Raw genomic sequence first — 24327 nt, forward strand, 5'->3', positions numbered from 1 at the left:
AATTAGACATCTAACCTGCTTGCGTGTTTTGTAAATCCCACCAGATGCCTATCTGCATCCTGAAGCACCTAAATACCTGGCTAAAAGCCCATTTCCTCTCTGAGATTTTTCAGTCTTGAATAAATACCTGTGACATTATAAAATTTATATGCAATAACTTAAAAAAAACCAAAATTATCTGGTGCCCTTTTAGTGGTTTTCAGAAAACTACTGTACAATAACTAAGTAGGATTTTGTTTAGTTTCAGCATTTCCTTGCTTCTCTAAAATATTATTGGAGGGTTCGGGGAATTTGCTCAGGGACCTACTATTCACAGTAAGAAAACTTCTGCGTAAAATTCCTCATGCAGCAACTAGTATACTACATGTGGGCAGATCCTTAGCTCGTTGAAATTGGCATAGCACCATTGACCTCAATGGAGCTACGTCAACACACACCAGTTTATGATCTGGCCCATAATCTTATCTTAATCCATAATTCAATTATTTCCAATACTACTTACGTGAGGTTTTTGAAGCAAGAAGAGTGATTCTAGAACCAGTTAAGAACTGGAATCCCAGAACATTTACCTGATCTTCATCAGACTGATCAGAAAAGTCTACAAGAGAAAATTCAAAATGAACTACATAAGTATCTTGCTATAATTCAATAAAAGATTGCAGCAAACTTCTGATCCACATTAAAGGCTCAACTGTATTTGCACAGGTAACATATGTGAGGGAGATCTGCATACGAAGGGAGCCACACAAAGGCAGAGAACAGCAGCCATCCCTGTGAGCAGAGATTGCTTGGTCCATGCCGCCTTCAGGAAGTAAATAATCCAGAAAGGAGCAGAGATGAAGCATGGCCATGACCGCTTCTTCCAATGCACCAGCCCACAGAACATGACCAGGGCACTGTTTCAATCTGCAACATCCCCTAAGATAGTACAGGGTGAATCGCCTGCAGCCCCAGAATGCTCCCCGTGGGGAGATGCAATTCCACACTGCCCTCTATTCAAAGTTCTGTGGAAATTTCACAGATGAGCCCCACAACTGTATAACCTATTGGAAAAAGACCTTTAGATTTTAAGAGTTCAGTCTCATCTTTCAGTACGTAGTCATTCTTAACTATCTACCTTGTTAAATTAGCCACTATGCAATTTTACTACTATGTGAAGTGCACTGTAAGGCACATCGGGTCTTAAAAGGGCTGGAACAAGGGTATTACATAACTCCACCATAATCGCAAAAAAATCAGAAAGAGGAGAGGAGACAATAGCCAATATGCATTAATGAACCCACACAAACCCAGTTTCCTCATAGATCACAAGAGGATCTAGTCAGCTCCTTATTCAGCCACTGTAAAAACAAGATGAATTTAAAGCTACACAATTTGATGCACCCTTTTGGCCACAAGTCTGCAACATAAGTTTTAATTAAATACTGTAATTACAGGTGTTGTTCTGAACCAGTACAAATTGTTTTTGGGACTTTGGACAAATTGTAAATGTTGCTCTATGTAGACTTCTCTTTTTAAAAACAGTCTTATTACATTTTTCAATTTGATCAATAAAATATTGATGTGAATTGCAAAATTATAAAATAAAATGCACTATTTTAAAAAATATCTATGAAACAGAAACTCATAACAGGGAAAAATTTTCAAAGCTTTCAGGTAACACTGGAACCTATACTGAAACCTAAACGCAGAAGTCACAAAAACCCAGAAAAGCAAGTCTTTATAGAATTACTTACCTGAAGCTTAAATACATTTGAAAATCAATACGTACATTATATTGCATATAAATAAAAGGGAAAATATTCAAACTTGAAGTAATGCAACATCACAGTCACAAATGAAGCATTTTGATATGTTGGTTTCCATGCAGTAAACCATAATAATTATTATAATATTTTAACAAAATTTAAAGCCCTACATTGATATCCTGATAATACATATCATACCTTTGAAAACTAAAGCCAAACAAAAATATTCAGCTTTGTATTTATCATTTGGCAATTATCTTATAATTACCCTATCATTACTTCATGGTGAAAAATTCCGATCTGAATTCCTAACATTTCTTATGTTACAGACACATCACCATCAAAAGTCCTACCTGGAAAAAGGTTCACAAGACTGACAGGAGGTTTATTGGTATCAATAGTTAGTTTGTGGTTTGCTGTTTTTGAAGGTTGAGCTGGAAAGCAAATTAACCGCAAGGGTAGTCTAAATTTGCACTGAGCAACTCTTGGTATTCCTGAAATGACAGGACAGATCGTTTGCATTGACAGTGACAATATCTGTATTCTGAGGGCAAGACATTTCATGACATTGTTTATCAAAAAGCTATATATATTTTTAGTGTAGATCAGGAACTCATTAAAACAAAATGGTCAAGCCATGCAAACGTTTGGATTAAGCTTAATTTTCAACCTAAACACGGTTTTAAAACTAACGATGAAAAACACTCTTGTAATGACAAATTAAAACTGAATGTTTTGGTTTCAGACTCCATGAAAATAGTATTAACCAAATCAATTAAAGCTGTATATCTGTATTCATAGTGACTATGTAGCACTAAAGAATATTATACATTTGTACAGACCTTCAGCCAAATAATTCCACTTTAATATGACTGCGAGTTGTACGGCATATGCCTCATGTGTTGAATGGAGTGTATGGATACAGCAGCAATGTATTATGCACTCCTCTCAATTATCATGACAACTACACACTTTTTCAGAATGTACATGCTTGTTTATTTGTCATACCATTAAACAAAATCTGTCCTCCATCAAATGGCAACAAGTTTTGGCTTAATAAAATACTGTCCAGTAGATGTTAACATTTGTCTAACCTTTGATAGAATATATAAGAAAGAAGGCAGCACATTGAAAAGATAACTTTTGATTTTTGCTTATGAAGGGCTGGGTGCAATTTCTAACAAAAACAGACATTTATACTTAAATTAAATGTCAACTTTAAGCATGCTACAACTATAACTACAATGAGCTGCAGAATAAGCAATAAGACATTACAAATTATTACTGCATACCATGCTATACTACATTTGGCTAAACCAGTGTAAAAGAATGCTGCATCCACTTTCCTCATCCTAAAACTTCGCATCTCAACATCAGTGAGTTATACAATCGATTTGAAAATAAAATTCTTAATTAAAATTAAAGAGACAAGGTTGGTGGGTAATATCTTTTACTTGGCCAACTTCTGTGGATGAAAGAGTCAAGCTTTCGAACTCCACAGAGCTCTTCTTCAGGGCTGGGAAAGGTACTCTGAGTAACACAGCTAAATACAAGGTGGAACCAATTGTTTAGCATAAGCAGTTAACACATATTGTGAGAGACCATTGAAGGTGAACACCTCTGCAGTCATTTTTCTGTGGGAGTTCATTTGAAAGCATAGTGATTGTCTGGTTTCATCCACCTAGTTGTTATTGGGGCATTTAGTTCACTGGATGAGATACACCACATGTTGTGATAGCCATGTGTAGGACTGATGGATCTTGAAACATGTGGCATGGGAAGTATTCATTATCATAGCAGTGGAGATACATATACAGGTTTTGCATCTGTTATGGCAGGAGCTGGTGGCACTTGGAGTTGATAGGGGGCCCTGGTCTGTGGGTAGCTTGCTTCTGATGAAGTTGGCAAGATTCTGGGGTTGTTTGAAAGATAGGAGAGAGAGAGAGTTCAGGAAAGATTTTTTTCAGGATGTGATTCCCATTGAGTACAGGTTGTAATTGCTTGGTGATGCCATGTATGGGTTTCAGTGCGGGGTTACAGATGACATGTGCAATCAGTATTTTTTCCCCTGTATTGAAGCAGTTTCCCAGGGTATTTGGGTAACCCATTCCATAATGCAATCTACTTATCTCATAGAGTATCCTTATTTGGTAAAGGTGTGTAGGTGTGAGTGGCAGTCCCTTACCGTGAATCTCCGATGGCAGCCACACCTCTTTGCTCTCATGCACCTAGAATGGCAGTCTGTACAAGGGGGAAATTAACCCACAGGCACAGTAGAGCAGTGAACAGTTCAGGGGCCCAGGCCCTTAGGCAGGGCATGGCACCAAGCAGTCTAGAGCAGCGGTCTCCACACTGGGGTGCAATGATCCCAGGGGGTGCGCAGCAGCAGTAGTGCCGCCGGACGGCACGTAGCAGGTTTTTTTTTTTGGCAGCTGCTCTGCACATCCACAGCTGGTGTTCCCCTGCGGCGGGTCTTCCGGTCTTCTTCCGTCGGCAGCGCGCCTGCGGCAAGTCACCCTGGGGGTGTGAGAGCCAAAAAGTTTGGAGACCACTGGTCTAGAGCTCCAACCCTCAAGCAGGGTAGAGCAGGTAAGAGTATAGGAGCCCAGTCTTCAAGCAGGCATGAGCGCCACACACAGTCTAGGGGGCGCTGGCAAGGGGTGAGCACCCCACACAGTCTAGCATCCTAGCTCAGCGGACAGTAGACTCTTACAGGCCTTCTGGCTGAAGCTGGGGAAGCTGCTACCCCAGGGGAAAGGGGGACGCAGGCCCACTCAACTCCACTGCATCCCAGCCCAGGGCCCTAACAGTGGCAAAGTGGTCCGCCACTAGATCAGCGGGGATCCGCCCGCTGACCTTGTAACAGGCCTGCACTTTACCAGACTGTTGTCTAGTTTCCCTGGGCTACTTCCTACTCTCTCTAGCTTTGGTACCTCGGTGCAGTCAGAGTCATGTGTCTCCTCAGGCTACACCATCAGTGGCAACCCCAAGAGCTCCTCAGCATTGGTTGGGTCTGGCAGCTTAGGCGAGTCCTCAGGCTAACTGAAGACTTCTGCGAGCTCCTGCATCAGCAGTGGGGAGAACACATCTGTCTTCTTTGGCAGATGCTCCTCAACTGAGCTATGGGACCCACCTTTTATACTTCCTGTTCCCTCTGCTTCTGGTGTGGTAAGCGTGGCCTTCCTGGTTCTGCCCACCAGGGGCATCTGGCCGTACCTCACTGTCAATCTCGGTGGGCAGCCATGTCTCTTTGCTATACTCACATCCCTCAAACCCAGCTCCCAGTCTCCAGGGCTGGTCAGGTCCCCTTCCCTCAGTCGTGACAACGTGTCTGGATTGGTGTGCTCCTTACTGGTTCAATGTTGAATGGTAAAGGCGAATGGATATAGAGTCAGGTACCAGCGCATCAGCCGGGTGTTGGTATCTTTCATCTGCTGGAGCCATTTCAGCAGCACGTGGTCTGTCACTACCATAAAGGGGCTCTCAAGGAGGTAGTGGTAAAGCGCTTCTAAGGCCCATTTGACAAGTAGAGCCTCTTTCTCAATTACTGAGTAGTTCTGCTCCCACGGGAACAGCTTACAGCTGATGTATACTACCAAGTGCTCTTCACCATCAATGTCCTGCAAGAGGACAGCCCTTACTCCCACTGCTGAAGCATCGGTTTGAATGATGAACCAGCATGTAAAATCAGGGCGATATAGTATGGGCTCTCTGCATAGATGGTCTTTCAGAGCCTGACAGGCTACCTTGCAGTCAGAGTTCCACCGCACCCACAGTGGCTGGTCTTTGGTAAGCAGCCCAGTGAAGGGAGCAGCAATGGTTGCAAAGTCTGGGATGAAGCGCTGATAGTACCCCACTAGTCCCAGGAACTGCCAGACCTGTTTCATAGCGGTTGAGGCTGAGTGATCCTGGATCGTCTGGATTTTTCTGAGTAGGGGGGTGCAGCTTGCCTCACCCCAAGGTGTATCCTTGGTAAGTTGTTTCCTACCACCTGGCATTTCTTGGGACCTGCCCCACAGAGAGTCCTCAAGACAGCCGCCACCTGATTCAGGTGGTCATCCCAGTGGTGACTGTATTTGACCATGTCATCCAGGTAAACTGCATCATACTCACCGTGGAGTTGCAGCAGATGGTCCATTAAGTGCTGGAACATTGCAGGAGGCATATTTTTTTTATTTTGGGGGGGAGGGATAGCTCAGTGGTTTGGGCATTGGCCTACTAAACCCAGGGTTGTGAGTTCAATCCTCGAGGGGGCCATTTAGGGATCTGGGGCAAAAACTGGGGATTGGTCCTGCTTTGAGCAGGGGGTTGGACTAGATGACTTCCTGAGGTCTCTTCCAACTCTGATATTCTATGGTTCTATGTGCAAACCAAAGGGCATCTTGGTAAACTGGTAGAGTCCACTGGGGGTGGCGAAGGCTGTCTTTTCCTTTGAGCTGGGCTCCAGTGGAAAGTTTGTCCAGTGGGATCTGCCAATATCGCGTCATTAAATCAAGGTTAGTAACATACTATGCCTCCCCCAGGAGGCCAAGGAGCTCGTCTACCCATAGCATTGGGTAGGCATCAAATCAAGAAATTGCATTAACCCTCCAGAAGTCTACACACAACCAACGGGTCCCGTCCGGTTTAGGGACGAGCACGATAGGGCTCCGCCACTCACTAGGGGACCGTTCTATGACCAACATAACTTAGACCTCCTGTTCTACTATGACCCGCATGTGGCACAGGAGTGGTCAGGTCGTTCCACAGACAACTTCTCTGGGTTTGGTGTAGATGATATGGTGGATCTGGGTGGTCTCTCCCAGCACAGCAGTAAAAGTCCTAGGAAAAGCCTCAGTAAGACATCTGGCCTGCTTTAGCTGGTCCTCTGAGAATGTATCCCTGAACATCTCAGGTCCTGTTCCCATGGGGGCCTGTGGCCCCAGTTCGGGTTCAGGGGGGGGGACGACAGGATTATTAACAGCCCTTCCCTTTCGCACCAGGGTTTCAGAAGATTAACATGGTAAATCAGGCACTTCCTTTTTCCGGTCAGGCTGTTGGACCTTGTAGTTGACGGGGCCCATCTGGCGGATGATCTCATACAGACCCTGCCAGTATGCTAGCAGTTTTGACTCCTCTGAGGGGAGCAGTAACAAGGACTCAGTCTCCTGGTTTGAAGGTCCGCACACGTGTGCTCTGATCATATTCTCTCACCTGGACTCCTTGGGAAGCTCAGAGGTTCTCCTTCATGAGGGCCCCTACATGAGCCAGGCATTCATAGAGCTGCAGTACATATTGGCGTATGCCCTGGGCTCAGGATGGGGTCTGCTCCCACGTCTCCCTTGTGAAATCCAGCAATCCCCGCAGCTGGTGGCCATATAACAGCTCGAATGGAGAAAATTTAGTGGAAGCCTGTGGCACCTCCAAAACGGCGATCAACAGGGGAGGAAGAAGTTGGTCCCATTGGCGAAGTTCTTCTGGGGGAATTTCCAGAGCATTCTCTTTAATGTTCGGTTGAACTGCTCAACCAAACCATCCATCTGTGGATGGTATACGGATGTCTGGAGTCTTTTGATCCTCAAGAGGCTCCAGACCTCTCAGAGGAGTTGGGATGTGAAGTTTGTGCCCTGGTCCGTGAGGATGTCACGGAGCATGCCCACCCGGGCAAAGATCTTTAGGAGTTCCACTGCAATGATCCAGGAGGTGGCACCCCAGTATTGTACTCGGGGTACTCCGCCAGTGGCAACCCCAACAGCTCCTCAGCATTGGTTGGGTCTGGCAGCTTGGGCGAGTCCTCAGGCTAACTGAAGTCTTCTGTGAACTCCTGCATCAGCAGTGGGGAGAACACATCTGTCTCCTTTGGCAGATGCTGCTCAACTGAGCTATGGGACCCGCTTTTTATACCTCCTGTTCCTGTCCCCTCTGCTTCTGGTGTGGTGAGCGTGTCCTTCCTGGTTCCACCCACCAGGGGGCATCCGGCCATCTCTCACTGTCAATCTCCAAGGGCATCCATGCCTCTTTGCTACAAGATGGTTTTAAGTGTGTTACGGTATGGATCCAGGACTTTCTCCTCAAAGCATATTCTGTGTATCTAAGTGCCTGGCTGTAGATAATAGATTTCTTGGTGTGTTTGAGGTGGTTACTGGATCTGTGAAGGTTGGTATGGTGTTTATTGTATATAAGTTCCATCATTGAAGCTGATTGTGGTATCCAGGAACTTGGTGCTCGTGTTGCAGTGTTCTAGAGAAAATCTGATAGATTGGTGGTGCTTGGTGAACTTCTAGTGGAAATCTATGAGGTACTTTGGGTCATCTGTCCAGAGGAAGAAAATATCATTGATATAGCTCAGTTATATCATTAGTTTTGTGGTGCATTTGTCCAGAAATTCTTCTTCAATGTGGCCCAGGTAGAGTTTGGCATATGAGGAGCCATTCTAGTACCCACGACTGTTCCCATGATTTGGACAAAGTGTTTGTTATGGAATGTACAATTGTTATGGGTGAGGATGAAATGGGTGAGTTTGGCAATATGCTTTGGGTGGATATCTGAGTATTGTCCATTATCTTGTAGATATTTGAGGCAGGCAGTGATGCCATCATTATGACAGAGATCAGAGTATAGGTGTCACCGTGCCTCAGTGGGTCACAGCTGAGGATGCCAAATTCAGGACAGACTGCTGAGAAATGGGGTAGATTCACACCCAAACTGGTGGTTATTCTATCATTAGATTATACCAAGCCAGTAACAAAAGTGAACTTCTGGATTACCACATTTTTGGTTAGCAAGACATCAAAAATACAGGCTGCTTAGGCATTCCAAACTTTGGTTCACCACCCAGACACTAGACTTTATGATGAGTGGTTACTGAAAACCAATTTAATCAGTTAGAGGGTCCTTCCAATCCTAAGAGACTAGCCACGTAGCCAGGTAAATATGTAATTCAGATTTTCCCCAATAATCATGCTGATGCCAATCCCTTAGTAAGTAAAAACTAAAGGTTTATTAATTAAGGAAACTAAGAAGAGAGTTATAAATGGTTAACAGATCATGTATACACAAGTGATATCAGGTTTGTAGCAGTGATAATCTGGAATCACGCAAACAGATTGGGGGGGGGGGTCATCAGTCCTTGTTTAGAGCTTCCTTATTAGAAAACCAGTCCAGAGAAATGAAGCACTAAATGAAGACAAAATGGAGCTGTCCCTTTTCATATCCTCTGCCATATGTATGGATTTTACTCAAACGAAGTCCACAGTCTCTGTCTGTGGAAAGTTATTGGACTAAGATGGAGTCCTGAGTCACATGAATATATCACATGTCCTTACATGCTTTAATGACTCACAGAGGCAGCCATTGTTTGTATATGTTGGGAAGCATGAAGAAGACTGGTTGGCCTGTGTAGCTCTTTGTAGCTTGAAAGTTTGTCTCTTTCATCAACAGAAGTTAGTCCAGTAAAAGATATTACCTAACCCACTATGTCTCTATAATATCCTGGGACCAACAGAGCTACAACAACACTGCAAACAACAATGGAAGCTATTGCATTTTAATTAAAATTGACATTCAATTAACACTGAGTTCCTGTTGGTAACCATTCATTAAATGAATGGTGGCACTGAAGAAACTGGCAAGTCACTTTTGATTCAGCTTCAATACTGAGTTATTATTCAAATGCGTATTAAAGTTTATCTTTCATTTGGTAACGTAGTAAAGAAGCAGAGATGGACAGAACTGGCTAAAATCTTTGACTAGAAACATACTGCTGAAAAATTACATTTGGCATTATTGGGACTCCGCGACAATGGGAGAAAAATTATACTACATAACAGTAATACACATTTTTCTTAATAGATATGATTTCTTTTAATTTATTTTCAAATGCAAATCAGAAATTGTCAAGAATATGCACAAATGTAAACCAAGACTCAATGCTTTTGAAATTGGTAACAAGTCTGAAATAGAACACTTGATCTTAGCTATAATAGAATAGAATATATAATATATGATGGAAGTCCTAGAAGCTATAAAATGGGAAGCCCTTGGTCTAATGAGCAGGCAGCTGCCACTTTCCTTTGCCAAAACATCCATCAGGGGAATCTTTGTTTTTTCATGTGGGGAAAGCCTGTGTATGCAAAAAGGTCTACCATACGGATACCGGTATCAGCTTCACAGTAACATCACCCATTCTCTCTTGAAGTCCCCTGATCTCCAAAACCCATTCCAGACAATTAGTTGGTCAGGTCTTAATTTAGCCTAAACGTTTAGCATGACCAGATTTTCAGAGGGAATAAACTAAGACCCCTTTCATGGCTGGGGTGGGAACAGAAAAGATGTGAAGGCAAGAAAGTGACATTTATGATAGTCATCAGGGAAGCATGCATGGAAGGTAATAAAAGAAAAAGGAGCTCAACCTTCCTCTCCTCAGCCAAACAATCCCCCTCCATCTCACCTCTTTTTCTTGCTACCAATGATTTGCTTCTACATGCAAGGAAGGGCTGCTTCATGGACTTGTGCAGAAGCAAGATCACTGGTAGGCTTTGAAAATCGGGTTAGGTATCAAGGCCAAGTAACAGACACACATGCATTCAGCTGGCCTGTTAACTTTACTAGAGCCGCTGGCTGGTAGTGCCTCCAGCACTTTATAAAAATCACAATAAAACTTGTTTACATAAAAACTGTCAGGGACACGGAGACAAGCCTTAAAAACTGGGGCATTCCAGGGTTTCAGGACACTTGCTTCTCAATCAACTTGTGAATTTTCAAAATGCTGACTTGAACAAACTTCACATAACTTTCTTACAAATCTCTCCACAATCTACTAGAAAAATTAGCGAAAAATCTTTTTGTTTCTCTCAATAATGACATAATACAAAAGTCTTGATATTAAATCTTGAAACATTTCAGAGGGTTGCCAACAAGAAATACTTAACAGAATTTGCCACAAAGATTTTGAAATACTTTCATATTGAAAGCAAGTTTATTTTTTTTTAGTATCATGCCAATTACTCTTGGATCTCCAGTTCTCAGTTTGCCTCATCATAAATAATATTTTTTCAACACGTGCAAAGGAAATGTAAATCAAAACTAAACATGACAGAACTTTACTTTCTGAAACAAAAAATCTCAGTTATCTCTGGCATATACAGACAGAGTCCAAAACTCACTGAATCAAAGGGAAGCAGAGCCAAAAGCTGCTAAAAAAATATATAAACTAGAGTATAAAATTTATATTGGAGAATTCTTCCAGAACACTTCTTTGGGCGTGCTAGAGTTATTTTACATGGGAGCAAGGAAATCCAAAGAAACACCAAACTCTGATCGCCAGAACTGCCTTGATCCCTTTCTATTATGTCTGGTAATAGGCCATGTCCATCCTCATCTACTGTTATGTTATACTTTGCACATGTCATGTAACTTTAACACAGTAATAATGGATAACAAAACATATACTATAAAATTTTTTCCCCATGTATTAAAGCAGAATTGCTCATTGGTAATGTAACCAGAGCAGATCATATAAACACTATTTGTTTGAAATATGATACACTGTGTGCATGTAAGATATAAGTAAATGCATTAATCTTAATTATACCTTTATAAAAAGACCTTGTGTGGTGGAAGAAATAGCTGAGTCTGCGTTCAGGATGTTAAATATTCAAAGAATTTATGACCTTTCTGTTACTGACTGAGCTGAATTTAACTACTGCAGTACTCATTGTAGTAGCCCAAATAAAATCCTACCATAAATACATCCTCAGGTAAAATTCTGCAATCTTACTCATGCTTGAACTGAGGGAAATATTGGCTTGAGTAAAAACTACCCATGTGAGTAAAGGTTGCAGGGTCTGGTTCTTCATTTCTAAGCGATGTCTGATCCTATCAAATTACATTTAAAATAAACACATCTATGCAGTAAGGCAGAACTATTCTTAGCAGCAGTGATGGTTTGAAATACTCCTGCTTCTACTCTCCATCCTGGGTCCCATGTAGCTGACCTCACTCTCCAGAATAGATGGAAATGAACCAGTATTTTCATTGCAGCTACTCCTCCTGGTTTGTAGGGAGTGTTGCAGTGGCTGAATTGTGGTTGCATAGCACGTCAGCCTGTTCCCCAGGCTGGAGCCGCTCTTTCTTGGAGTGCTTCTATTGCTTCAGCAAAACCAGGAGCAAAAGAGAGAGAGAAGGAAGGCAGCCACTAGCAGTCTCATTTACCTACTCACTAGTTGCAGCAGCTTCAGCTCTACCTCTCCCAGACTGCTCAAAAATGGATGGGTAATGAAAGAGAGGCTGAGAAGGAGAAGACTTCAAACATATGCCCATTAAGCAACCCTATCTCCAATGGAAAAATCGAACAGCTGGAGACTTCCTTCCTTCCCAGAAACTGGGGTTTCTCTTACTTTTTTGGGTGAATGGGGAATTTACAACCAATACATTTCTTATAAAATAAGCAAAATAAATGCATATCCCACAGGGACTTAATATATGCTTTAAACATATCCAGACAACAGGGAGCCTACAAAATTCAAGAACTGTTCTTTTTCAGCCTACCTAGATGCTAGCTACCTTTCTATCCCTCTTTTATCCTCCTGCGTATTGTCATTTTCATAGCTGGGCACCACTTGAAGCCATGATACCTGTCATAATCATGGCTACATTTTGAACAACATTTGTGCTAGTATTTTTAATCATCTAGAAATCAACTTTCAGACTTCCATAAGACAGTTCTAAGAAGAACTGGGATGAATGGAGGCAATTCACACCACTCAGAGCTACTGTTTCACTCTCTGCACAGATAACATGGCACCAGTTCAAATCCTGAAGGCTTTTTCACAATAAGAAAGGTTAAATGAAATAATGCTTAAATTCAGCTGAAGATGACGAGCAATAGATAGCACTGTAAGGTGAAAGGTGGCTAAAGATACAGTAAGCAATCATAATATAATTGTATTTGCCATCACTGTCCTCAAGATAGAATAAAACACTTTAATATTATAGATTCCAATGTTATTCAGGTGTAAATGTATAATAAGTCAATTAAAAAATCATCATTGGTGCATTCTACTTTTCCTATGGATAACTCTCCCCTTACGTCTAAGCCTCAATCTCTCCCATAATTCCCAGCAGTCATCCCTAGAGCAGTGCCAAGCCAGCACATTGTTCCAAGGAGGATATAAAAGCTTGTAAGAGTCACCTCCTTATATTCACAGTTCACTTCCAAATCTGCTTCATTGATAATCAGCTGTCAGTTATAACACTTTGTCCAGTTTTAATATCTTTTCTGTCACTCACCTTCAGGATTGAGATCTACCGCATAATCAGCGACAGGAAGAAGGGAGAAAAAAAGCAAGAATATGTAAGATATTATTTTAAGAGGAAACAAAGAAGAGAAGTAATAATTAACAGTTTAGAAAAAATAAATGTAACTTGTTAAAGGCAAAATCCAATAAGTGGGTTTTTTTTAGTGTGTCTAAATATGTAAGACATAACTCTAACCAAAAATAATCAGGAAAGGCCAGATTCATCCCTCGTGTAACTCCATCCAACTCAGTAAAAACAAATTAAATTCAACTGTATTGAATTCCACAGAGTTACACCAACCATAAATTTGACCCACAATGCTGGATCATTTAGACTAGGGGTAGGCAACCTACGGTACGCATGCAAAGGCGGCACGTGAGCTGATTTTCAGTGGCACTCCTACTGCCCAGGTCCTGGCCACCAGTCGGGGGGGTATGGGGGGGGGGGCTCTGCATTTTTATTTAATTTTAAATGAAGCTTCTTAAACATTTTAAAAACCGTATTTACTTTACATACAACAATAGTTTAAGTTATATATTGTAGACTTATAGAAAAAGACCTAAAAATGTGAAAGGTTCCTATTCAGATATAGTGAGACAATGAAAGAATATTTTTTCATGGACCTAAGTGCTATCTGAGGACTTGATTCTACAAACTCCAACAGGGATAGTGTGTTTGTATACAATTCTATTGAACTAGCCAAGCCTAAGATGCAACAGAACTTCTGAACCATTAAATCATTTATTTTATTTAATTATTTTATGCTCCTTGTGCTGGGCAAATTCCACAATTAAACACAACATGTTCAAGTGTGGTCCTATTCTAAAGTGATTCTGTATGAAATAGCTAAATAGTGTTCTATGATTACTGTATTTCAAAGATCTCAGGTCAAATATACTCTTAGATTACAAGTATTTGTTTCCTAACTGCAAGGCCTACAAGCTCAATATCTGAAAGTCAACCTGGTATTTTTTCTTTCATTGTTATTAACTATTTAAAAAGTAAATAATTCATTACATAATGCAAAGAAATAACTATTCAGCTCATTCTCTCTTTGTTATATTGGCTCTGCAGGGCTAATAGGAGCAAAAAGCAGTAAAAATGCACATCACTAAAATCAGGGGGTATGATTCAAGAAACCCAAGACCAGACTGTGCAATTTACATATAGCTCTGTGCTAAAGGTTATCCGCAGACATGTCCACATGGCCCCAGACAGAGCTCTTAGGAAGGTACTGCATGCTCAGTCACTAGAAGCCATCAATCTCTGACATCCCTAGAGCGCAGAAATTGGAACTGTGTCTGCTGCTTGCACAGATGATCTGGAGCATGGGGCGGCATCCTTTGCTCTCTACCCTCTGCACACCCAGTTAATCTAGCCTGGAGAGGACAGATCTGTGTTACAATAAGCTATTTTTATAGTCAGATTTACAAATAAAACTGCACTTCTAACTGCCAAAATAGGTAGCACAAACACAGCATGTCTCCTTGAACTGTCCCAACCCATCACAGGAAAATCTTCTCCAGTGATGATCCATTCTCAAATTAATGCTTAACCAATATATTATGCTTTGCTAACTCAGGGTCTAATAGCCCATCAAAGAAGGGAAATCCCATAGCTAATCGTTCACTAGCAAAAATGTTTTGCAGACTCAGGTCCTTCAGAAAGTAAATCCCAGGCCTGCCAGAAGAATGCCTTGGATGACATCATGTTTAATTTCTTAAGGAAAACAAAAGATGTTGTCCTCAATACTTTTTAGTATTGTGTAGATGTATTTCTCATAGCCTCTGAAGAGGGCTATGGTTCTTGTGGAATCCAATGGTCCTTAGGCTTCCTGAGATCAAGAAAAACACTCATTATAGGAATGCTGCTTCCCATACTGCCTGACATACACATGGTAGTATGGGGAGTACCGAGCACGTGAAACAAAGATTCCCTGTGGGAGAAATGCCCTCCATTCTGTTCCTGCAACCAGTGGGGAAGGAGGAAAAGAGAAGAGAAAGCAGACTTGGTGCCAAATCTTCAGCTGATATAAATCAATGTATTTCCACATACTCACTTTTACCAGTAGTATAAAATGTCACCCAGTTTTCTCTAAGACACACACGTTCTGACTGAGAATTAAACAGTGTGTGTAGTAGTGGTTAAACATGAGACAGTCCTGACATGACATGGATCATTCAACTTAGCTCCTTGTCCTTGACATCTGATTAGCCAGCAAGATGTGCAAAGACAATAGATGTCAGAGCAAACTGACCTGTTGTGTCACTATGGATGGCCTGGGGTGATTAGGTCATTATAAAATTCAACAATTCACATTTTGTTCTTATTTATTCTAAACAAGTAAATCAATCATAAATGCTATTCCAAAGAGTAATAGGGAAACAGGGTGAGGGAATAATCAGTCCCAGCAACCATTTAATCCTCCTCCTCTGTGCAGAGAGAGTAATTGTCACTTTTGTTGGCAGCCTCTGCAGTGAGGTCAAGGACTGAATGGTCATAAAGAGGGAATTAACTTCTCACACCCAAAGGAGGTCCCTCTCCGATCAGGATAGAAGCAAATTGCTGAGACAGCACATGGGAAGCCTGTTTCCCAAGTTGTAAATGTATATCGTTAACTCTGTGAACAGGTCAGGCAAGTTAATGGTGCTATATAAAATATTAACTAAAACAAAGGAGACCAAATTCTTCAGCACAGTACTATTAACTTTAAAATATTTTAAAGAAATTAAAAAAGAAAGAAAGAAGAGCCATAAGGGAATCAAAACCTTTAAAAAGAAAAAAAAACTCTTTGAAATCTCATGTTGCTCACCTGTGGGTGTGCTATAGGAAGCCACAGCATCTCCTTCCAGCTCTGCTGGTGGACAATTCCCCTTCAGAAAGACAGACAGGGCTACAGCTTTAGATCCACATGACTCTACAAATAATAACAAAGTACATTAAATAAATATGGCCAAGTGAAAGAAAACCTAACATTTTCCAATATTTAAGGAAATATTTTTAGGTTAAGTTATATTATACATTTCCATTGAACTAATTCAAATCAAATCTGCACATAATTTTTTTCTTCAATATATATAATTAAAAGCAAAACAAGATGCTCCAATTCAAAACGCTCTTAAAATGCAACTGTGAAATGTCTCTGTGCAGCAAATATAAGATAGACTCAATACAAATGCAATTCTATATTGAGGTCATAGCATCAGGGCCCTCAGCCCGCTGTTCCTTAGGGAACATGCAGTAGGACCATAGGAATTGGCATTCCAGAAGAGACCAAAGATCTATCAATTCCATTATCCTGTCTCAGCAGCGACCAATGTTAGATGCTTTAGGGCAGGGCTGTCAAACATATGGTCCGCGAGCCAGATCCAGGCCCTAGGACACTTTTCTGGGGCCTGCAGCTCCCTCTGCAATTTTCAAAGCAATCCAGCCTGCAGCTGACAGAATTTCAAAGAGGCTGTAAGGAAGCCAGAGTGGGCAGTGCTGAGAAGGAAACTTATGCCTGACTGGGCACAAATAACTGAACCTTCTCTCCCCTCCTGTTGCTCAGCAGAAGCTCTTTGTACTGGCACAGTAACCACAATACCACATATTTTTTGAGGTAGAGTGACCAGTACTGGACACAGGCTTGCAAATTAGTATGTACCATTACATTATATGATTGTATACTATTTTCAACATTATTTTCTATCTTTCTGGTTTTGCACACAATCTAACATTCTGTTGGGTTTTTGTGACTGCCACTCACGTTTCTTTTTTTTAAAACGGAGTATAATCATCATCATGTCAAAAGTTAAGCTTGGTGCATGTCTACTTAGAGGTCACTAAGTAAATCTTAGAATAAGGCTCAAACAATTCCAGATAAAGCAATACATTATAATACTTTGTAACAGTAAAAGAAGAATCTACCTATATCATCAAAGATGAACTGGTCATGGGTCAGTGCTAAAGGAGGTTGTACACATATTGATAATTTTGTTTTCTGCACAGCCAATCTGCTCTGTAGTGTGATCTGAAGTTGAAAGTAAAAAAGTATTTATACACACAAGCAGCACATTAATCTACCTATTACTTTAAAACCAGCATAATTAGCAAAAATTATCACATTCAATGATGATTTGCACTTGCACAATTCCACTATAACAAGCAGCTAAGAAAACTCCATGAAAATGTAATGGTAGGCCTTGACAGCTAGTGAGAAGAAAAAAGTGAGATGGTTTATCAAAATTCCTTGGTAATATTCACGCAAGACTAATTTATCTTATCCAATTGCAATACATTAGATTTGTTTTCTATTTTGCAAATATCCATTTTGTTTGGGTTTTTCAATGTAAAATAATGGCAGTAGTCAATATAAATAGTAAAAAATTAGGCAATTATTTAAATAAGGTATTACTCTATATTTTTATTTCATCAAAAGGACTCTGTTTAGCAGCCATTATGTTCAGTGAGCACCAAATCATGGAATCCTTATTTTTTTTTATGGCATGGCAACGATAGAATCTACTCCTCATGCAGAAGCTGTTTTCCAGTGTTTCATTACCCCTAACATGCATATATAACACACCTTCATTACATGTAATGTGGAGATTCAGTCTGGGGAAACCATATACACCTCAAGCAACCATGCTAACATCATTCAAAGTAAAGTTCACAGATAAAATGTATTGATAAAAATAAAAACTTGTATTTATTCAGATTTTTAGATGTATAAAATACATCTTATCATAGTTAGCATATATAAAAACATATTTTTTTTGCCTTTTTCCCAGAAAAATAAGGACATTTCCCGCAAAAAACAGACCATCTCCTTAAACAAGCTCTTCAAAAACAAATGAATTTTTCACAGTGTCCTAAAGGTCTCCAGATTCAGGCTCTACCCGACTAGTGCTGGAAGCAAATTCCAGAATGAAGGGATCTCCACCAAGAGCACTCAAGACAGCAGCTGCAAGAAGCTAGTGTGAGCAGGAGCTGTCTCAGCTGCTAGTTTGAGCGTCAAGCTCATTTTAACTGTCCTGGAATAACGGGAAAATTAGCCAGGAAGAGGATAAAGATGAAGGTAATGAGCTAAGCTCAGGAAATAGGTACAACTTTAAGTTGCAGTCGTTGACTTAGATCTGAATTTAGCCCAATGTTTTTAAAATGTGCTTCAACTCCAGTTAAATATATCTATACACAAAAATGGCACAAAACTAAGTTAAACAGATATAACCTTCTTATAAACTGACATAAAAGTCCCCGTGGAGAGATTTGCAATGGTTTAGCTAAAACAATCTTTAAAACTATTTTGATGAAAAAGGTGCAAGTTTTGTGTGTAGATTGTCCATGCTTAGTAATGTTTGCAATGTTCATAAAAAGGCAAAGTTTGCTCCATGCTTTGAAATGTAAACCTCAATGAAACGAACAGAGCTGGAAAGGGCTGAGTTAATGTCTTTGCTGGTGTTAGTTTAATTAGTTTTCTGAGCCTGAGTATATCTATTTACATTGCGAAAGTTAGAGAAAATAGTGACACCTAAAATTCAGTGGTAAGTTATATGTGAATACCATGTTTATAAAACAGAAATATCTTTGCAAATACTTTACTTTTCCTAAGGGTATATCTACACTACGAAATTAGGTCGAATTTATAGAAGTCGAATTTTTAGAAAGTGATTTTATTCAGTCAGTTGTGTGTGTCCCCACTTAAAACCATTAAGACCATTAAGTTGGCGGAGTGCGTCCACAGTACCGAGGCTAGCGTCGATTTCCGGAGCATTGCACTGTGGGTAGCTATCCCACAGTTCCCGCAGTCTCCGCTGCCCACTGGAATTCTGGGTTGAGATCCCAATGCCTGACGGGGCAAAAAACATTGTCGCGGGTGGTTCTGGGTACATATCGTCAGGCCCCCGTTCCCTCCCTTCCTCCATGAGAGCAACGGCAGACGATCCTTCTGTGCCTTTTTTCATGGGTTACCCGTGGAGACGCCATACTATGGCAAATATGGAGCCCACTCAGCTCACCGTCACCATATGTCTCCTGAGTGCTGTCAAATGTGGGACTGCATTGCTACACAGCAGCAGCTCATTGCCTTGTGGCAGCAGACAGTGCAGTACATCTGGTAGCTGTCTTTGTCGTCTCCTGGGTGCTCTGGCAGTGGGGGCACCTGGGCAGACATGGGTGCTCCTGGCAGATCTCGGTGAGGTCTGCCGGGGGCATCTGGGCGGACATGGGTGCTCCTGGCGGACCTCGGTAAAGTCTGTCAGGGGCACCTGCACATAAATGGGAGTGACTCAGGTCATGCTCTTCTTTAAGTTTTGTCTAATAGAGTCCTGCCTGGAATATTGGCAGAGGGATAGCTCTCCCAGCCAGCAGCACAGTCTGCTGCCAGCCTACCCCTCCCTCCCTCCGTGAAAGCAACAGGCAACAATCGTTTTGTGCCTTTTTCCGTGGAGGCACCATATTGCTGTCAGCATTGTCATCCACCCGCTGCTTCCGCTGCCACTCTGCTCTCCTGCTCACGCCATACCACAGCAAGCATGGAGTCCGCTCAGATCACCGCAGCAGTTGTGACCACGCTAAACACCACACGCATTATCATGCGGTATATGCAGAACCAGAACCAGCAAAAGCAGGTGAGGAAGCGACAGCAGCGCGGTGAGGAGAGTGATGAGGACATGGACACAGTCTTCTCTCAAAGTATGGGCCCCGGCAATTTGGCCATCCTGGTGGCAGTGGGGCAGGCTCATGCCGTGGAACGCCGATTCTGGGCCTGGGAAACCAGCACAGACTGGTGGGACCGCATAGTGTTGTGGATCTTACTTTCATATGCGTAAGGGCACTTTCATGGAACTTTGTGACTTGCTTTCCCCTGCCCTGAAGCACCAGAATATCAAGATGAGAGCAGCCCTCACAGTTCACAAGCGAGTGGTGATAGCCCTCTGGAAGCTTGCAACGCCAGACAGCTATCGGTCAGTTGGGAATCAATTTGGAGTGGGCAGATATACTGTGGGGCTGCTGTGATGCAAGTAGCCAGCACAATCACTGAGCTGCTGCTATTAAGGGTAGTGACTCTGGGAAATGTGCAATGGGATTCCCTAACTGTGGTGGGGCGATAGACAGAACGCATATCCCTATCTTGGGACCAGACCACCAAGGCAGCCAGTACATAAACCGAAAGGGGTACTTTTCAATAGTGCTGCAAGCACTGGTGGATCACAAGGGACGTTTCACCAACATAAACATGGGATGGCCACGAAAGGTACATGACACACTTCTTTAGGAACTCTGGTCTGTGGGAACTGCTGCAGCAAGAGACTTACTTTCCAGACCAGAAAATACAGACCACCCTCATTTCACATACCAAGCACCCGTAGGGTTGGCCCTTTAAAATGGGTTGGCCATTTAAAGGGAGGGGCTGCGGTTTTCGGGTTAACGCGCAGCACAAACCCAACTAACTCCCCCCCCCCCACACACACACACACACACAGACACCCAATTCTCTGGGATGATCACTTTACCCCTCCGCACACCACATGACTAACAGTGGGGGTGATTTCTGTTCAGCCACAGGCAAACAGCCCAGCAAGAACGGCCACCTCTGAATGTCCCCTTAATAAAAATTTCCCTATTTCAACCAGATGACCATGAATGATATCACTCTCCTGAGGATAACACAGAGAGATAAAGAATGGATGTTGCTTGAATGCCAGTAAACACCAGGACCATATGCTGCCATGCTTTGCTATGCAATGATTCCAGACTACCACAGCAGGCCAGCAGCACGTAAAGTGTCCTACCACGGAGGACGGAATAAGGCTGCCCTCCCCAGAAACCTCTTGCAAAGGCTTCAGGAGTACATCCAGAAGAACTTTATGGAGATGTCCCTGGAGGATTTCTGCTCCATCCCCAGACACGTTAACAGACGTTTTCAGTAGCTGTACTGGCTGCGAATGCATCCCAAGTCTTCAGGGCAAATCAATCATTCAACACGCTTGCTTTTAAACCGTGTATTATATTTACAAAGGTACACTCACCAGAGGTCCCTTCTCCGCCTTCTGGTGGGTTTGGAGGGTACTAGATTCAGGGTGAGAAACAGTTCCTGGCTGTCAGGAAAAACAGTTTCTAGGCTTGCTTGCTGTGCTTCAACCTCCTCCTCATCTTCCTCGTCCCCAAAATCCGCATCCCTATTGCATGCAAGTCCATTGATGGAGTCCACGTACAGGGCTGGGGTAGTTGTAGGGGCACCCCCTAGAATGGCATGCAGCTCATCATAGAAGCAGCATGTCTGGGGCTCTGACCTGGAGCGGCCGTTTGCCTCTCTGTTTTTTTGGTAAGCTTGCCTGAGCTCCTTAAGTTTCACACAGCACTGCTGCGGGTCCCTGTTATAGCCTCTGTCCTTCGTGCCCTTGGAAATTTTTTCAACTCTTTTGGCATTTCGTCTTTTCGAACAGAGTTCAGATAGCACAGATTCATCTCCCCATACAGCAATCAGATCCAGTACCTCCCATTCGGTCCATGCTGGAGCTCTTTTGCGATTGTGGTACTGCATGGTCACCTCTGCTGAAGAGCTCTGCATGGTCACTTGTGCTGATCAGCTCACCATGCTGGCCAAACAGGAAATGAAATTCAAAAGTTTGCGGGGCTTTTCCTGTCTACCTGGCCAGCGCATCTGAGTTGAGAGTGCTGTCCAGAGCAGTCACAATGGAGCACTCTGGGATAGCTCCCGGAGGCAGATACCATTGAATTGCATTCACACTACCCCAAATTCGACCCAGCGAGGTCGATTTCAGCGCTAATCCACTCGTTGGGGAGGAGTACAGAAACCAGTTTTAAGAACCCTTAAAGTCAGAAAAAATGGCTTCGTAGTGTGGACGGGTGCAGGGCTAAACTGATCTAACACTGCTAAATCCGACCCAAACTCGTAGCGTAGACCAGGACTAGAACAAGGTGGGTGAGGTAATATCTTTCAGTTGATCAACTTCTGTTGGTGACAGAGACAAGCATCCAAGCTATACAGAGCTCTTCTTCATGTTTTGGTTGAGATCCTCTCCTGTGCTGCTAAGGTACAGCCAGAATTCACAACCCCACAGGAGAGGAATGGGGACTAAGATATTTTAGATAAGCTATTACCAGCAGGAGAGTGGGGTGGGAGGAGGTATTTTTTCATGCTTTGTGTGTATAAAAAGATCTTCTACACTTTCCACAGTATCCATCCGATGAAGTGAGCTGTAGCTCACGAAAGCTTATGCTCAAATAAATTTGTTAGTCTCTAAGGTGCCACAAGTACTCCTTTTCTTTTTGCAAATACAGACTAACACGGCTGTTACTCTGAAACCTAAGATATTTTAAACTACCTTTGCGCTTTCCTGATCCTGGGCAGCTACGGGGGCTGGAGAGGGCACTGGCGTAAATTTAGACAGCTCTGTCTAAATTATAGCAACCTCTGAGGGCTATCCAATGGGCTGAAACTCTGACAAGAATCCCTGAAGCACTATATGATGTTGCCTTGCATTTGAGGTCTTGCCCACCGAGGGCCGTCCTTACCCATACGCAAAGTACGCAGCTGCGTAGGGCACCTGATGCCCTGCACAGCTGCGTGCTGCTCCAGCTCTTCCTGTCCCGCCTCTTTCCACCCCTGCTCTGCCCCAGACCCACCCCCACTCCTGAGGAGTGTAGCAGGGCTGGGCCTGCACTCACTGGCAACAGGAAGTGCAGTGACCCAGCCCCAGTCAGGCCCCCGGTGAGTGCTGGGGGGTGGTCCCCCTCTGCCCTCCAAGCCACCCCCACACGGAGGCCTTGGGCCCCACACACACATCCCGCGGAGGGCCCCAGAATTGCTAGGGATGGCCCTGTGCCCACCTCAAGTCCAGTCACCCCTCCATCACATATTGCAAAGGGGTCTTTTGGAGGCAGTCACTTTCCATGGTGCCTGTGTTACAGATCAGGGCAATGGCACCTGTATTCCCCCTCAATGGTCCAGCAATGGCATCCACTCTAAGACTTCCAGCTTCCTAACCATTTTCTTTCTTGTGTGAAGACCCACATCTCACTCCCTTCTGACCACAGTACTTCCAACCTGCACAGTTACCTGCCATCAATGCTTTATTATGAGCAGAGAGCCAAGCAGCCAAAGCACACCTGCTTTCTTTCTCTTCAGAGACTGATAGCAGCATGATTGTCAACTGTTACAAATGCCACACCATCTATACAAGCCTATTTTATTCTTAAGGTAAAAAAGGACTGCAGAGAAAACATATTAAAAACAATAAAAGATGTTTACATCTACATGCATGCTAATAAGCGTACCAAAGTTCACCCCAATCCTAACAGATTCTGACAGGAGCAGTCCTTCAAATCCCCACCCAAGGGGATTCCTGTGGTTGCAAGTTTACCACAGCTTCAGCTCAGAATAAGAACCCAGTTTCATGGGACCTCAAAAGGTCCAGTCCTTCCAACCCTATGTTAAAAATTGGGGCTCTCTGGGCATCAGTGGTCCTGTCCGTTTGCTGGATAAGGAAGAAGGCCCTGAGACAGTTTAAAACTAGGATATTTATCCAAAACTCCTTTCTGTGTCTGTTGGTCCCTGGAGAATCCAGTTTGAACTAGTAGATATACACCTCTCCAGGGGGGTGGCTTCAAAGGGCTGATAATGGTGGAAGTACATTAGCATCCCCCTCCTTCTAGAAAAGAGACATACAATTCCATAACAACACAAACAGCAGCATTTTTAATACAATGGACCAAAAAGGTATGAACCCTAATTCAGTAAGATCTAATTTAATTCAGTAAAGTTTATCTTAATTCCATAAGATTTGTCCAGGACACTACAGGATATTGTCAGTCTGTCAGCCTGCACCTTGGGAATCTTTTCCCAGCGGAAGCCTTTAGGGCTCTTTTTATGCTTCTTTGGCCTTTTTGGTGGCATAAAGGGCAACGGTGAGGATTTTGCCCATTACCTATTTTTACAAGCATCTATTTTACAAGTCTTTTCTGCTGGGCCAGTGGCTTTTTGAAGAATTAAATACAATCCTTATTTAGAACTCTAGTAGAAAAAAATATGTCCACAAACTTGTTCGGTAATTGTTGTAACAGAACCCAAGGAGAAATTTAATTTTGAAAATTGTGCATAAACTTGTCAAACACAATCAGGAGGTCATCTTGTTTGAATTAATCTGACATGTTTTGTTATGTACAAATGTAATGTGTGAATAGTTTTTATGTTCTCTTACAGCGATAAGAGCCAAAGTTGATAACTTTGTAAATCATAAAATTCCATTCATTAAGGGCTTTTCCATCACCTATATTTATTTTGAATGAAGAGCTT

The 24327-nt window shown here is 42.5% G+C and overlaps 1 protein-coding gene across 17 annotated transcripts in view; it reads right to left on the reverse strand.

The window, feature by feature from the left end:
• BBS9 (Bardet-Biedl syndrome 9) overlaps positions 1-24327 on the reverse strand; it is a 439570-nt gene that overhangs the window by 325380 nt on the left and 89863 nt on the right. For 15 of the 17 annotated variants that reach the window (XM_073332918.1, XM_073332919.1, XM_073332921.1 and 12 more), the window contains 5 exons: positions 16935-17037; positions 15838-15942; positions 13017-13031; positions 2102-2242; positions 503-598 (listed from right to left, as the gene is read on the reverse strand). In XM_073332918.1, coding sequence (XP_073189019.1) covers positions 503-598; positions 2102-2242; positions 13017-13031; positions 15838-15942; positions 16935-17037 — 460 coding nt within the window. The remainder of the gene's footprint in view (positions 1-502; positions 599-2101; positions 2243-13016; positions 13032-15837; positions 15943-16934; positions 17038-24327) is intronic. The other 2 variants (XM_073332911.1, XM_073332917.1) reach the window with 2 other exon arrangements.

The sequence above is a fragment of the Lepidochelys kempii genome, chromosome 2 (genome assembly GCF_965140265.1).
Source record: "Lepidochelys kempii isolate rLepKem1 chromosome 2, rLepKem1.hap2, whole genome shotgun sequence".
Lineage (NCBI taxonomy): Eukaryota > Metazoa > Chordata > Testudines > Cheloniidae > Lepidochelys > Lepidochelys kempii.